The 12157-nt window shown below is 31.6% G+C and overlaps 1 protein-coding gene across 1 annotated transcript; it reads right to left on the bottom strand.

The window, feature by feature from the left end:
• Positions 1–1628: 1628 nt before the first annotated feature.
• On the bottom strand, positions 1629–6437 carry LOC126699533 (uncharacterized). The gene is made up of 5 exons (XM_050397419.1): positions 6230–6437; positions 5780–5921; positions 3436–3529; positions 2092–2172; positions 1629–1986 (listed from the first exon to the last, which is right to left on the bottom strand). The coding sequence occupies exons 1-5, from the start codon at positions 6264–6266 to the stop codon at positions 1849–1851; spliced, it is 492 nt and encodes a 163-aa protein (XP_050253376.1). The 5' UTR covers positions 6267–6437; the 3' UTR covers positions 1629–1848.
• Between the last annotated feature and the right edge of the window lie 5720 nt (positions 6438–12157).

Below are 12157 nucleotides of genomic sequence, written 5' to 3'. Positions count from 1 at the left end.
TGCTACCACCACATTAAATGCATTGCAGCTACTTTTTTTACTACATTTATGTGGAAAAGACCTCTGAACAGTGTTGTCTTGGCTACCACAACTCACAGAAGGCTGAAAGGGGTGTCTGATGAGACGGGCACTCAAGTAGGGACTCAGATAATCAACAAGTGTAAGATCAAGATAATCCAAAATGAGCTATATAATGTGTGAGAGACCCTCCATGAGAAGGGGGTCAAAAAATAGAGAGAAAAAATATTATAGCAATCTAAATCACTCTGATACCCAAGAATGATCATTATGTACAAGTTTAACCTCCTCGAACTGAGAGTCTATTGATATCAGCATCCTTTATTTGTGTTTGATTGTTATGCAATTCAATATTAACCGTTGTCCACCACATTAAATGCATTGCAGCTACTTTTTTTTACTACATTTATGTGGAGAAGACCTCTGAACAGTGTTGTCTTGGCTACCACAACTCACAGAAGGCTGAAAGGGGTGTCTGATGAGACGGGCACTCAAGTAGGGACTCAGATAATCAACAAGTGTAAGATCAAGATAATCCAAAAGGAGCTATATAATGTGTGAGAGACCCTCCATGAGAAGGGGGTCAAAAAATAGAGAGAAAAAATATTATAGCAATCTAAATCACTCTGATACCCAAGAATGATCATTATGTACAAGTTTAACCTCCTCGAACTGAGAGTCTATTGATATCAGCATCCTTTATTTGTGTTTGATTGTTATGCAATTCAATATTAACCGTTGTCCAACTCATTAGGACCTAGTTCTTTAACTCATTCTCTACAAATTCATTGTATTGGGCTCATTGGACCAAGACTCCATACATTTTAGGCTTAGGCTGCAAATTGTGACCCTACACTAACGATTCTCCAAAAAAAAAAAAAGAGGTTACATACTTTTTTTTTTTTTTTGATAAGGGTTACATACTATTTTAATAACAAAAGATTAGTTAATCTAATTTTCGTTAAGTTCATTAATAAAAAAATTTATTCTCTCTAATTAAATCTAGTATTATAATATTAACAATAATTTAGTTATTAATTATTAGCTTAAATTTTTCAAGAGTAAAAAGTGCTAGTTGTAATTTTATTGTATATAGAAACAAAATTATAGAATAAGTTAATCAAGTAGCATCTCCCAAAAAAAAAAAAAAAAGTAACTTGTAAATAAGCTCAAACTTATTCAACATTTAAAATATATATATATATATATTTATCTCATAATAATAATAAATAACCTAAATTTGAACACATTTTATATAGCTTGATAATAACTGATAAGCACAAACTTGGCTAACCTATTCAAAATAGAACAGATCAACCAGGTAAGGCTTAAGCAAGCTTTACCATATTTAGTGCATCTGTTCCAAAATTATATGTTGAAATCCAAGCTTGTGAAGTACACTGGACAGCAAGGCTGCCTAGGATCTCCCCATTGAGAGCTACTTACAGTCTCTTGACTGACTCATGCTCCAATAGGCTTCCGTGAATCATATAAGGAAGAACAGAAGACATGGAAGCAATCATCCAAAATGTCCCAAAGGTTAAAGTGAGAAGGGATCTAATTACACAACATTAGTAATTTCATCAACATCCTCTAAATTCTAATCCAAATGCAAAAACAAAAATCGGTGTCTTCATTTATGCTTTTATGTCAAATTAACATTTAGATATTAAAAGTCTTCAAACAACCTCCATCCATATATAAAACAAAATGTTCAAGACCGCATACGTATCTGATTCGAAGCATATATGTGGTCCTCAAAGATTGAAAATCTATTATCCAAGTACCCTCGACACCCAAAGATCATAATGAGTCAAATGGAAACAAATCTCATATTGTAGCTTCCACTTCAGGATCATTTTCAACTGGCACCTTAGGCATCTTATTGTTACCTCTCAAACGTGAAGATACATTGTCGATGGCTGAATTGAGTTGGCCTATCTTTTCATTCAAGGTCTGACGAGTTCTCTGCTTTCAAGGAAAAGAAATGGATTGGAATATTAAAATAAAGTATTTGCATATTAAATTAGCAGGAAGCATTGTTCACAGGTCATTAACAAGTAAATACATTACCTCCAAGCCTTCATCATAATATATTGGTCGCTTGGCCTTCCGGAACCCATATTCATCTTCATTTAGCAGTGACCTTCTGATCTGCACAGCACCAAGAGCAAACCCGGATTAAATCCAAACTTAAAGCATAAACCAAAACCCCAAAGGAATAAAACAAATCACCAAAAAAATAAAAAAAATATTAAGCACAAAGGAAAATGTACTCCAATTGCGTCCCCACAATAACATAAGGGATGACTAAAAGATGATTTATGTTGCTGTAAAGAACTTGAGATTAATTTACAATAATGGATCAATAGTTGTTTGGAATCCACACAATAAAAAAGGCCACATATACAGATTGACATTAGAGAGAAGGAATTTGACACTTCTACAACAATCTTTTCATCCTTGAAGGCTGGGCCACTTTCAGATTAAGTGCAAGCATGATAATCAAACTTGAGTAGAAGAGATGGAAATAAACTCTCCATGGGATAAAGTGAAAATCAGTAGAAGCATAGTTGAGTCTACATGTGAAACGTTGATGGTCTGCAACAGGTAACATAAATGAGCAGAGAATATGGCTATGACAAAACCCCTTGGCAAGTAGGGGTTCAATTTTCTTTTTTTCTTTTTTAAATAAATTATGTTAGGTAGAAATGTTCATTATGATGATAAGTAGTCAATTAAGAGAACTTCTGTTACTATAGTGTATACTCTTTGTCATGATAGAATCATCAGCTTTAGCATTGTTATTAAAAAAAAAAAAAATTTAAAAAGCCTTTTTGTAGGACAAAAATAGATTACATAGAATTTGAAGTTTGTGCGGTAAATTAATAGTATCGTGTTTTAATAGGAAAAATAAAAGATTGCATGATACAAATAAATTGTCCCAAGCAAGACTGAATGGCTCATCACCGCTAGGCATGTTATATCGCAAGGAGGCATCCAGGCAAAAAGACATAATTGCAATGGAAACAGAGTGCTCAACCATTCATTTTATCTTATCTTCATCACAAAATGAAATATTCCCCATGATACATATAGTTGGGAAGTAATAAAATACTTTAACCTCAGATATTATATTGTGCAACTAGACAACAATTAAAAAGCATGTGGTCTCAGTTTCAACATCCCTATAATTCATTTTGGACATGCAAGACTACACTAGATTGCTATTTTTCTAACAATTGGTGCTGATTCTATGCTTAGCAATGCGCTTAACTCACAGAAGCTTCCATAGTGTGCGCTTAACTCACAGAAGCTTCCATAGTGTGCGATTAAAATTCACCAACAGAATCCTCTAACTTATATTTCATACATTGCCTTCATATATGTTAAAACTATAGTAGGATATCCAATCACCTGAGGAGCAAAAACATAAGCTAAAGTACCAAACACAGCACCACCTAGAAGAAAACCAGCAAAAAAATCACCGCCACCACCTCTGCTGCCATCACTGCATATATTAAAGAGAACAAAAGAAAAAGAGGACAGGTGAATTTATAGTACAAGCACTGCAGTATGAATGTTGCCTAAACAAATGCACAGCATAAGACTACACCCCCGAGGAAATAATACACCACATTGACATCAAGGTCCACCCATTAGGCTCCTGAGCCTCTTAGTAACACATTATCAAAGTCAAATTCTGGCTGGTTCACAATTCTAAAGAAGCAAGTTTCAATCAAACACAATATAAACTTGTCTTATTTTTATTAAAGTTTCTAAATCCACCTTTACACCAAATATATATTGGTTAAATGAACTCTAGACGTAGACTCGCATTTAATATCCATTTGAAAAAAGAGATGAATAGATAGGGCGAAGCCAGCTGAAGGAAGGGCGCTTTTTTTTGTTTGCCACTTGTTCTAATTCTAAAAGTCAAAGCTGAAAGCATCAATCCACCTATAGTATTTGCAATAAGGACTCTAAAGAAATCAAGAAATATATATTGATGAGATAACCAAATCCAAACAAGGATTTATTAACAAGTACATGAATTTGCAGAGGATATAGAGACCTAGAGAGAAACCACCAAGTGAAGACTTGCTGAGTTTCTTCCTTTCTTGATTTTTCTTGATAGGCAAAAGTCACTAAAGCAAGGTGAAGATGGTATCAACCATACATAGAGAAACACTATAAGAATTATAGAAGCTTTCCACATTTTAACTACTTAAAGCTCAGGTAATGATATCTATTCAAAAAAATTTTAAAAATTATAAATTGAAAAAACAAATAAATAAATATCTAACTAGGGAATACTATTTATAAGTATGAGCAAGTTAGAGAAGAAATTTATAAATTTCTGAAGATGGAAACAGGGAACTGGGGACATTAGACAATCAAGTTTTCTAACAGTCTGCTTTATTCTCCCTGCATATATCATAACATTTTACCAAGTCAAGGGTAATCTGGTAATACAAGAGATACTGAACATAGGCTTTTGTAGTAGCTTGTGAGCTTTTTGTGTTTTTTTATTTGTTTTTTTATTCATTGTAGTTCTTGTTTTCACCTTTCACAGTATAAAAGATTGAATTACATCTAAATATTTACGTAGTTTCTAAGCTCAAAAGTCCTAGTCCTATTATAAAGGTTCTTACCAACAACGTATAATTATGTATTAACCTATTCAATTAAGGATATCTGTTAAACAATTTGCTTCCTTTGTAAAACAGATCTGATTTGTTGCCTGGATCAAACCAGATCATGGACGGGTATTTCTTTTCTTGATTGGTAACTTACACATGCACCCAATGGGTCATGAACCCATAACCTCACCTCCGCCTAGAACTTATGAGGGAGGAGATGCCAATTGAGCAAGTATTTCTCTTTCCACTCTCCATTTTTTTTATAAAAAAATAAAAATAAAAACATTTTTCTGTTTTCTACTCCAGCTAGCTGCATGTATAACACAAAGCCTAACTTATCAAACTGACATCCTAATATTTTCCTTCAAACCAGCCCAAAGATCTTAGCTTCCTAGTTGCTTTGGTTTTGCAGGGTAAATCGAAAAACAATTTATATCTTAGTACATCAACCTTAGCTCTCTCTTGCAGGCATCTAAGCTCTCAAATATCCAAAATTGAACAAAATGATAACAGGCAACCTTCTTATGAGCACATAAATATGAATATAGCACCCTTATTACTCTCTCCATCCTAAATTGTTGGTCCTTTATTCCATTTTGGAATGTCCCAAAATAAAGTCCTCTTTCCAAAATTAATAATTAAAATTCTTATCTACCCTTTACTTTATTTTAAAAGTCAATGTCATTCTTTTACTATAGTTTAAATTAATGAGGGTAATTTTGAAAATTTGAACATTTTTATGAAACAGGTAACTGTACTTTTTTAACTGGAGGCCTTCTTTTGTTTTAAATACATAATAGTGAGTGGTAGCGGTGATGTGGCAATTTCTCATTAAAATAAAAAGAGATTCTAGTTAAAAAAGTATTGGAAGTAAGCGAAACCTTTTTCTAAATATGACCACCAATTTGGGACAGGAGTACTAGCTAGCAAAATTTGCTTCAACTCACACACAAACCAAAAAGATACGTGGGTCAATCAACATTTCTCTGTATAACCGGCACAGCATAAAATATATATGATAAAAATAAAAATAAAAATAAAAATACCCAGTACATGTTTATAAGGAATATACAAATCTAAATCTAAATTGACATAGGTTGGAGTCCAGAATGACATACTTGTATTCAGCACGAACACATAGCTTGCGATTAGTTCCAACTCGGTTCGATTTCCTTTGAATTATCAGTTTGGGCGATTTCCCAAATGAATTGGATTTTGTGGACCAAAGCTCACGTGCATTGAGTTGCGATCCACCTATGCCTACACAAAATCCAATTATTTGCATTTGCATGGTTCTCATCTAAATATAAAGTATAAACTTATACACTTCTATAGAGAAAACCCAGTATAAACCAATTTCCAAACTCATAAGAATAACAGAAAAAAACCCAATAATCATTTAGCATCATTGAGAGTAACCCATAACTCAGAATTCAAAAAAAAAAAAATTGGGAATCAAAGATGAGTTTTTTTTTTTTTTTTCCCCTTTTCCTCTCTCATTCCTGAGCTTTCTTAGCAACCAAACAGTGATTCTTCGTATGAAGAGATAAAACTTTAGAAAATTTTACCTGAGATATGTACTGGAGGAGCAAAACAGTTCGCCATGGGAGAGAGATCTAGTGAGAGAAAGTGAAAATTTTTAGGTAGAGAGAGAAAGAGATTGAAGCAGAACGCTTTGAAGTTAAAACCAAGAAATGAGGATGAATCTGTTATACAGCGTACTGGTGCATAAGCTTGTTTTCCACAAATACCCCTATGCTTTCAAAGAAAAAGAAAAACAATAAAAAGGTTTTTTTTTTATTTTAATTTTAATGAAAACATTAAGAATCTATCTACTAATAGACGAAGAGCATTCACATCAGTATGTGTAAAAAAATTTCTATTTTTTATATCTAAAACCTACTTTTTTTTAATTTACACACTTATTTTTGCAAAACACTCACATCAGTTTGTTTATTATACACATTTATTCAAATAAAATATTCATTTTTTTAACACTGTGAACAATAACCGTGAGAGGAGAGAGAAAGGAAAAGAGAGTGAGGTGAAGAGAGGAGAGAGAAAAAAAGAATAAAAAATCATTTACATGGTGAACAGTAACCGTGTACATATACACGATTACTGTTCATTTGCAAGACTATTGTGCATATTTAGACATTTTTACAAAAACTGATGTGGGATTTTTAGGTTAAAATGTGTAAAATTGAGCAATTTTTGTATTTTAGAAGACTATTCATGAGCAGGTGTGGTTGCTCAGTTGCTCTAATACATTTAACTTTTCACTCTTTTTTTTTTTAATTATCGAAAAAGGGTTTTTTTTTTTTTTTTTAATGGATTGTTTCTAAACCAGTCATTTAACTTTTAATGAAAACTCTCTCAAATAAAGTTTAGACGCTCTCTCTCTCAAAAAATAATAATAATAATAATAATAATAATAATGGTTAAAATATCTTCCATTTAAAAAAAAATCATCAAATAATAAATAAACTTCTTAAACTTACACTTTATACTCTTGAACATGGACAAAATGTTATGTTTACAGTATTTTCACAACACATTCACAACAAATTTAAAATAGCAAGTTGTTACTAGCTGTTATTAGTGGACAAAAAAGTAATTTAAAATATAGGTTCAAACTTGAACCAATAACAATTTACTATCTTGGATTTGTTGTAAAAATATTATAAATGTAGCACTCCTCCTTGAATATATGCTTATGTCTTCGTATATTTGATTTTTAATACTCTGCAATTTTTTTTTATTCTTTTAAAAATGTACGCTACAATCAAGATGGCATGGAAACTCTTTACCAACAACAACAACGGAGTATAAAATCAATTCTCCCTACTCTTTATTCCCCAAACGAAGCAAATCATGGGGAGAACTAGAATTCCACCTTGAAAGAAATAGTGTGTATTTTTTATATAGTTTTCTCTTTTCTCATTTTCCTTATATCCTTACAACTTACAAGTCATTGAATTTTTTTTGGTAGAATTTAATTTAATGGAATATTTTCATAGATATAAATTTCTTCCTCTTTGTATAAAATTGATCCTTTTTTTATTGGAATATTCAAGAAATCTTTATTAGATTTTTTTTACTTTTAGTATTTAGGCTTCAGGACTCTACTGCATAAGAAGTGAAAGAATATATCCAAAAGCAAGTGAAATTTAAGAAAATCGGTACTTGAGAAGTGCAAGATGAGGGAGAATTTGCACAAAGTTCTTTGTTCATTTTTTGGGTGATAAGATAATGCCTCAACTCTGAATCAGTATACATGAAAAAATGTCATTCAAAAAAAAAAAAAAAAAAAATAGCCTTTGAGTATGAACAAAGTGAGTGCGTATAAACTAATATATCATCATAAAACAATGTTCTCACTCTCTTTTCCCTCATCCCATTATCCACACCACCACCACCACACAAAATTGTGAGCACGCCAGCCTCCACAGTCATAAAATAAAAAAGAAGACTTCATAGATTCAATTTTCTCACTCTCCCTTCCTTTATCTCACTACACACACTACGACGTTTTGTGCATACTAATAGCGAAACTATAACAAGAAATGACAAAGGAGACGTATTGATATCATTATAATACTTGAAGGTGTAAAATTACAAGTTTTGAAAGTCAATGAACCATTTAGATACAATGCCAGATTTTGAAGCCGTAAAGGACATTTTGACCCTTTTTTTTTCTCTCTTTTCTTTGCATTCTTCTTCTTTTTTCTTTTTCTTTTTTTGCTAAGTTAAATCTTTGAGTTTGAATGATTAATACATTTTAATTTTAATATGATTACCCTAATAAAAATGATAAATTTATTGTACTTAAAATCAATTTCTCTTAATACAAAAACAGGAGGAAAAAAAAAACAAAAAAAAAATAGATCAACAAAGAATATCGTCCAATAAAAATTAGTTTTATCATTGGTGCAATTATAAAGCATTTAAATAATTTAAATAAAGTTTCTAAAAAAAATTAAAATAAAGGTTTGCTTTTAGTAGAAAGGAAATGAAGGTTATATGTTAGGAAAAAAAAATTTTCTTATTGGAGAAACAAACACACAGAATCAATACTACTTAAAAGCACTTGTGCCAAGAAATTGTATACAAATCTTACCCAATTTTTTGCTATGGTATTTTTTTTTAATAGGCAGTAATATTTATTAAAACACGCACAAAAATAATAATAATATTTTTTAGGGTAAATTACAAAAACCTACCCTGAGGTTTGGGGTGTTACCAAACACATCCAAAGGTTTTATAAAATGATCAATTTGGTCCTTAGTCACTAACACCATTTAAGAACCGTCTTTTTTTTTTTTTTTTTTTTCATTTTCTTCTTCACGCCAGAATTTTTTTTTTTTTCTTTGTCTCTAACGTCCAGCTCTGTCTCTCTCTAATAATAATAGACGGTTCCCAAATGGTCTCAGAGGATCTCCTGCAGATTAAGCAAATTTTTGTACTGTTTGGAGAATTAACAGTGACTTTTACCTTTTAGTTACCAACTTTTTCAAATACACTTTCTAACAGATTCTCTATCTTATTCTCTATCTCATTTAAATATTACTTCTTCATTTATTATTTATTCTTTTTTTAACAACTACACATCTTCCAACATTTTTTTATTCAATACTTTATTATTATAATAGAAAAAAAATTGAAGAATGAATAGTAACCCATTAGACTTGATGAGCTACTATTCATGAGCTAAAAAAAATTCAAGACATAGAAAGTCCATTGGAGAATGAATAGTAGCCTATTTTGTGGGTTTACTCTCTAAAGTAGAGAGTATTTTGTGTTTAGCTATCCTGTTAGAGATGCTCTTAGAGCATTTCCAACAGAATCATCAAATTTTTGTACTATTTGGAGAATAAACAATGACTTTTATCTTTATCTACCCACTTTTTCAAATACACTTTCCAACAGACTTTTTATCTCATTTTCTGTCTCATTTAAATATTATTTCTTCATTCATTATTTATTCTTTTTTTGACAACTATACATTTTCCAACATTTTTTTATTCAACACCTAATTATTATAATAGAAAAAAAAGAATTTGAAGAATGAACAGTAGCCCATCAGACTTGATGGGCTATTGTTCATTAGGAAAAAAAAAATTCGGATATAGAGAAGCGGTTGGAGCATAAATAGTAGAGATTTGGAGTATATACTCTCTATATTTTAGCTATGCATACTCTATTGGAGATGCTCTTAGTGGCTAAGGACCGAATTGGTCATTTTTTAAAACCTTTGGATGTATTTGGTAATACCCCAAACCTCAGGGTAAGTTTTTGTAATTTACTCTATTTTTTATTATAGCATGTGGTTTGGCATTATGACTTTTTGCAGATTTACTTACTTCTATTTAATCAGTGGACATATCATGGAATTAAATTATTTCCGAAGGGTATAATTGGAAATAAAAGCTTAGGCACGAGTTTTAAAAGCCACAGCTGGATGAAAGGTAAGTCCAGAGTTGCTAATTGCTGTGGCTTCGGTTGGTCCGCCTACTAACTACCATGCTTGGACTTTCTATCCAGAACAACTACGACTGCCATAACCACTACCATAAAAACAAAAGCTTCTTCATATCATTATTCATGTATTTAGGGTTGCTTAAGTTTTTTTTTTACTACATCCCTATCATATTCACCATATTCTAATTTGATCTCTAACTTTTCAATTATGTCAATTTGATCCTTAATCTTTCAATACTGTGTCAATTTAGTCACTGCTATTATCTTTTGAATGAAAATTGATGACGTGTCTAATGGCCAAAATAAAAAATTAGTCGTTGATGTGACAATAAACAAAAATTTTATTTTGGTCAGTTGCTATGTCAACAATTTTCATCCAAAATATAATGGTAAGAACTAAATTGACACAATACTGAAAAGCTAAAAACCAAATTGTCACAATTGAATGGTTAGGGATTAAATTGAAATATGGTGTAAAGGATAGGAACTCAATATGTAGTTTACCCTTTTTTTTTTAGAAAGTAGGGTTGCTTAAGTTAGGCGGGATTAATTAGCTTAACCAATAAAGTCTTTTATCATTGAATAAAAAATTTTGAGATTTGAACGCTTGACTAAATGAAAAAGAGTAATTATTATGGCTTAAATGCTATAATTGAAATTCTATCATATCTAAAAAAGCGATGCTCATAATCTAATAAAACTGTCTTTGCTGGTTACTAACATGGTCAACCGTGGTTGTCACTTGTCAATTGATTTTTTTTTTGTTGTCACTTGTCAATTGATTTTTTTTTTTTTTAAACAATCATTCGTATCTATACTATTTATAAGAGGATTCCCCTCTTTGGAATAAACTTTTATGTGGTTGAAAAATACTTCTAAACCTTACATTTAATAAGAAAAAACTTGAAGACAATTCAGTAAAATATATCTCCAACTCCACTTAAAATGCCTACAAAATAGGATACTCTCCTACTAATCCATATCTTCAAATCAAACTTATTCTACCACCTCACACCCTTAGTGCGATAATCACTTCACAAGTATAAGTGCTAAAGTTTTGGAGAGGAAATTTGAATCTTAAATTTTTGGTTAAAAACATTAAAAGATGTCAATTGAGCCACAAGACTAAAAAATTTTAAATATTCTATATGAAACCACATTGATTGAGGGACATAAAAAATATAAAAATAATAATTAAAAAAAAAAAGTTATCGTTTTAATTAAACTTGAATTCCTGAATTCCTAATTACTCGCTTCCTTGCTTCACATCCCCTCAACCGCCCCTCTCGACCACCGACCATAGCCCAACGATTTCAAATCTCTCCTCTCTACTACTGGTAATATTTATCACACATCAACAACCATTTGACCGCATCAAAGGAGACCACTGGTAGTATCCATCACACATCAACAACCATTTGATCACATCAAACAAAGGAAACCTCCGACGATAGCTTAGCATTTCGACTTCCACCAATGCAGCAATAGTTTGGGATTTGGGGACTTCTGACTGATTAACGAAAAAATTTGTGTCGATAACCATCCAAGCCAACCGATGAACACACCTATATGTATTTATTAATCTATTAGCCTCTTTTATATATGTATTTATTAATCTATTAGCCAATAAAAGAGGGGTTTTTGCCCCCTAAGTGAGAGACTTTATGTTCTATTTTAGGGCCCTTACCTTCATTTGAAGGCCTTAGGCCATTTCCTAAATGGCCTGGTTGAGCTGCCCCTGAGCAAGATTGCTTTTTTGTAGGTTTTGCTGAGAATTTACAATTCAGTATCAATACTCACCTAACAAATAAACAACAAAGAAAAATCTTTAACAGCAGACACTCAAAATCAAACATCACCTGTTAACTAACCTACCACCAGGATGACAAACAAATTAGGTTCACTAACTGCCCATCACAGACAAATTAAAGCAACAGAATAAGCGTTTGTGTGTGTGTGTGTGTGTGTGAGAGAGAGAGAGAGAGAGATTGAAAAATGAAAAGAAAAGAAAACAT

This window comes from Quercus robur, chromosome 9, assembly GCF_932294415.1.
Source record: "Quercus robur chromosome 9, dhQueRobu3.1, whole genome shotgun sequence".
Lineage (NCBI taxonomy): Eukaryota > Viridiplantae > Streptophyta > Magnoliopsida > Fagales > Fagaceae > Quercus > Quercus robur.
This window is presented reverse-complemented; position numbering and strand designations above follow the sequence as displayed.

What these genes read in the sequence shown, in the direction of transcription:
- LOC126699533 (XM_050397419.1), bottom strand. Translation starts at nt 6,266, where the DNA reads ATGGCGAACTGTTTTGCTCCTCCAGTACATATCTCAG. An exon ending in TCCTCCAGTACATATCTCAG is followed by an intron (nt 5,922 to 6,229) that starts GTAAAATTTTCT and finishes GATTTTGTGTAG; the next exon opens with GCATAGGTGGATCGCAACTC. An exon ending in CTTATGTTTTTGCTCCTCAG is followed by an intron (nt 2,173 to 3,435) that starts GTGATTGGATAT and finishes GGTGCTGTGCAG; the next exon opens with ATCAGAAGGTCACTGCTAAA.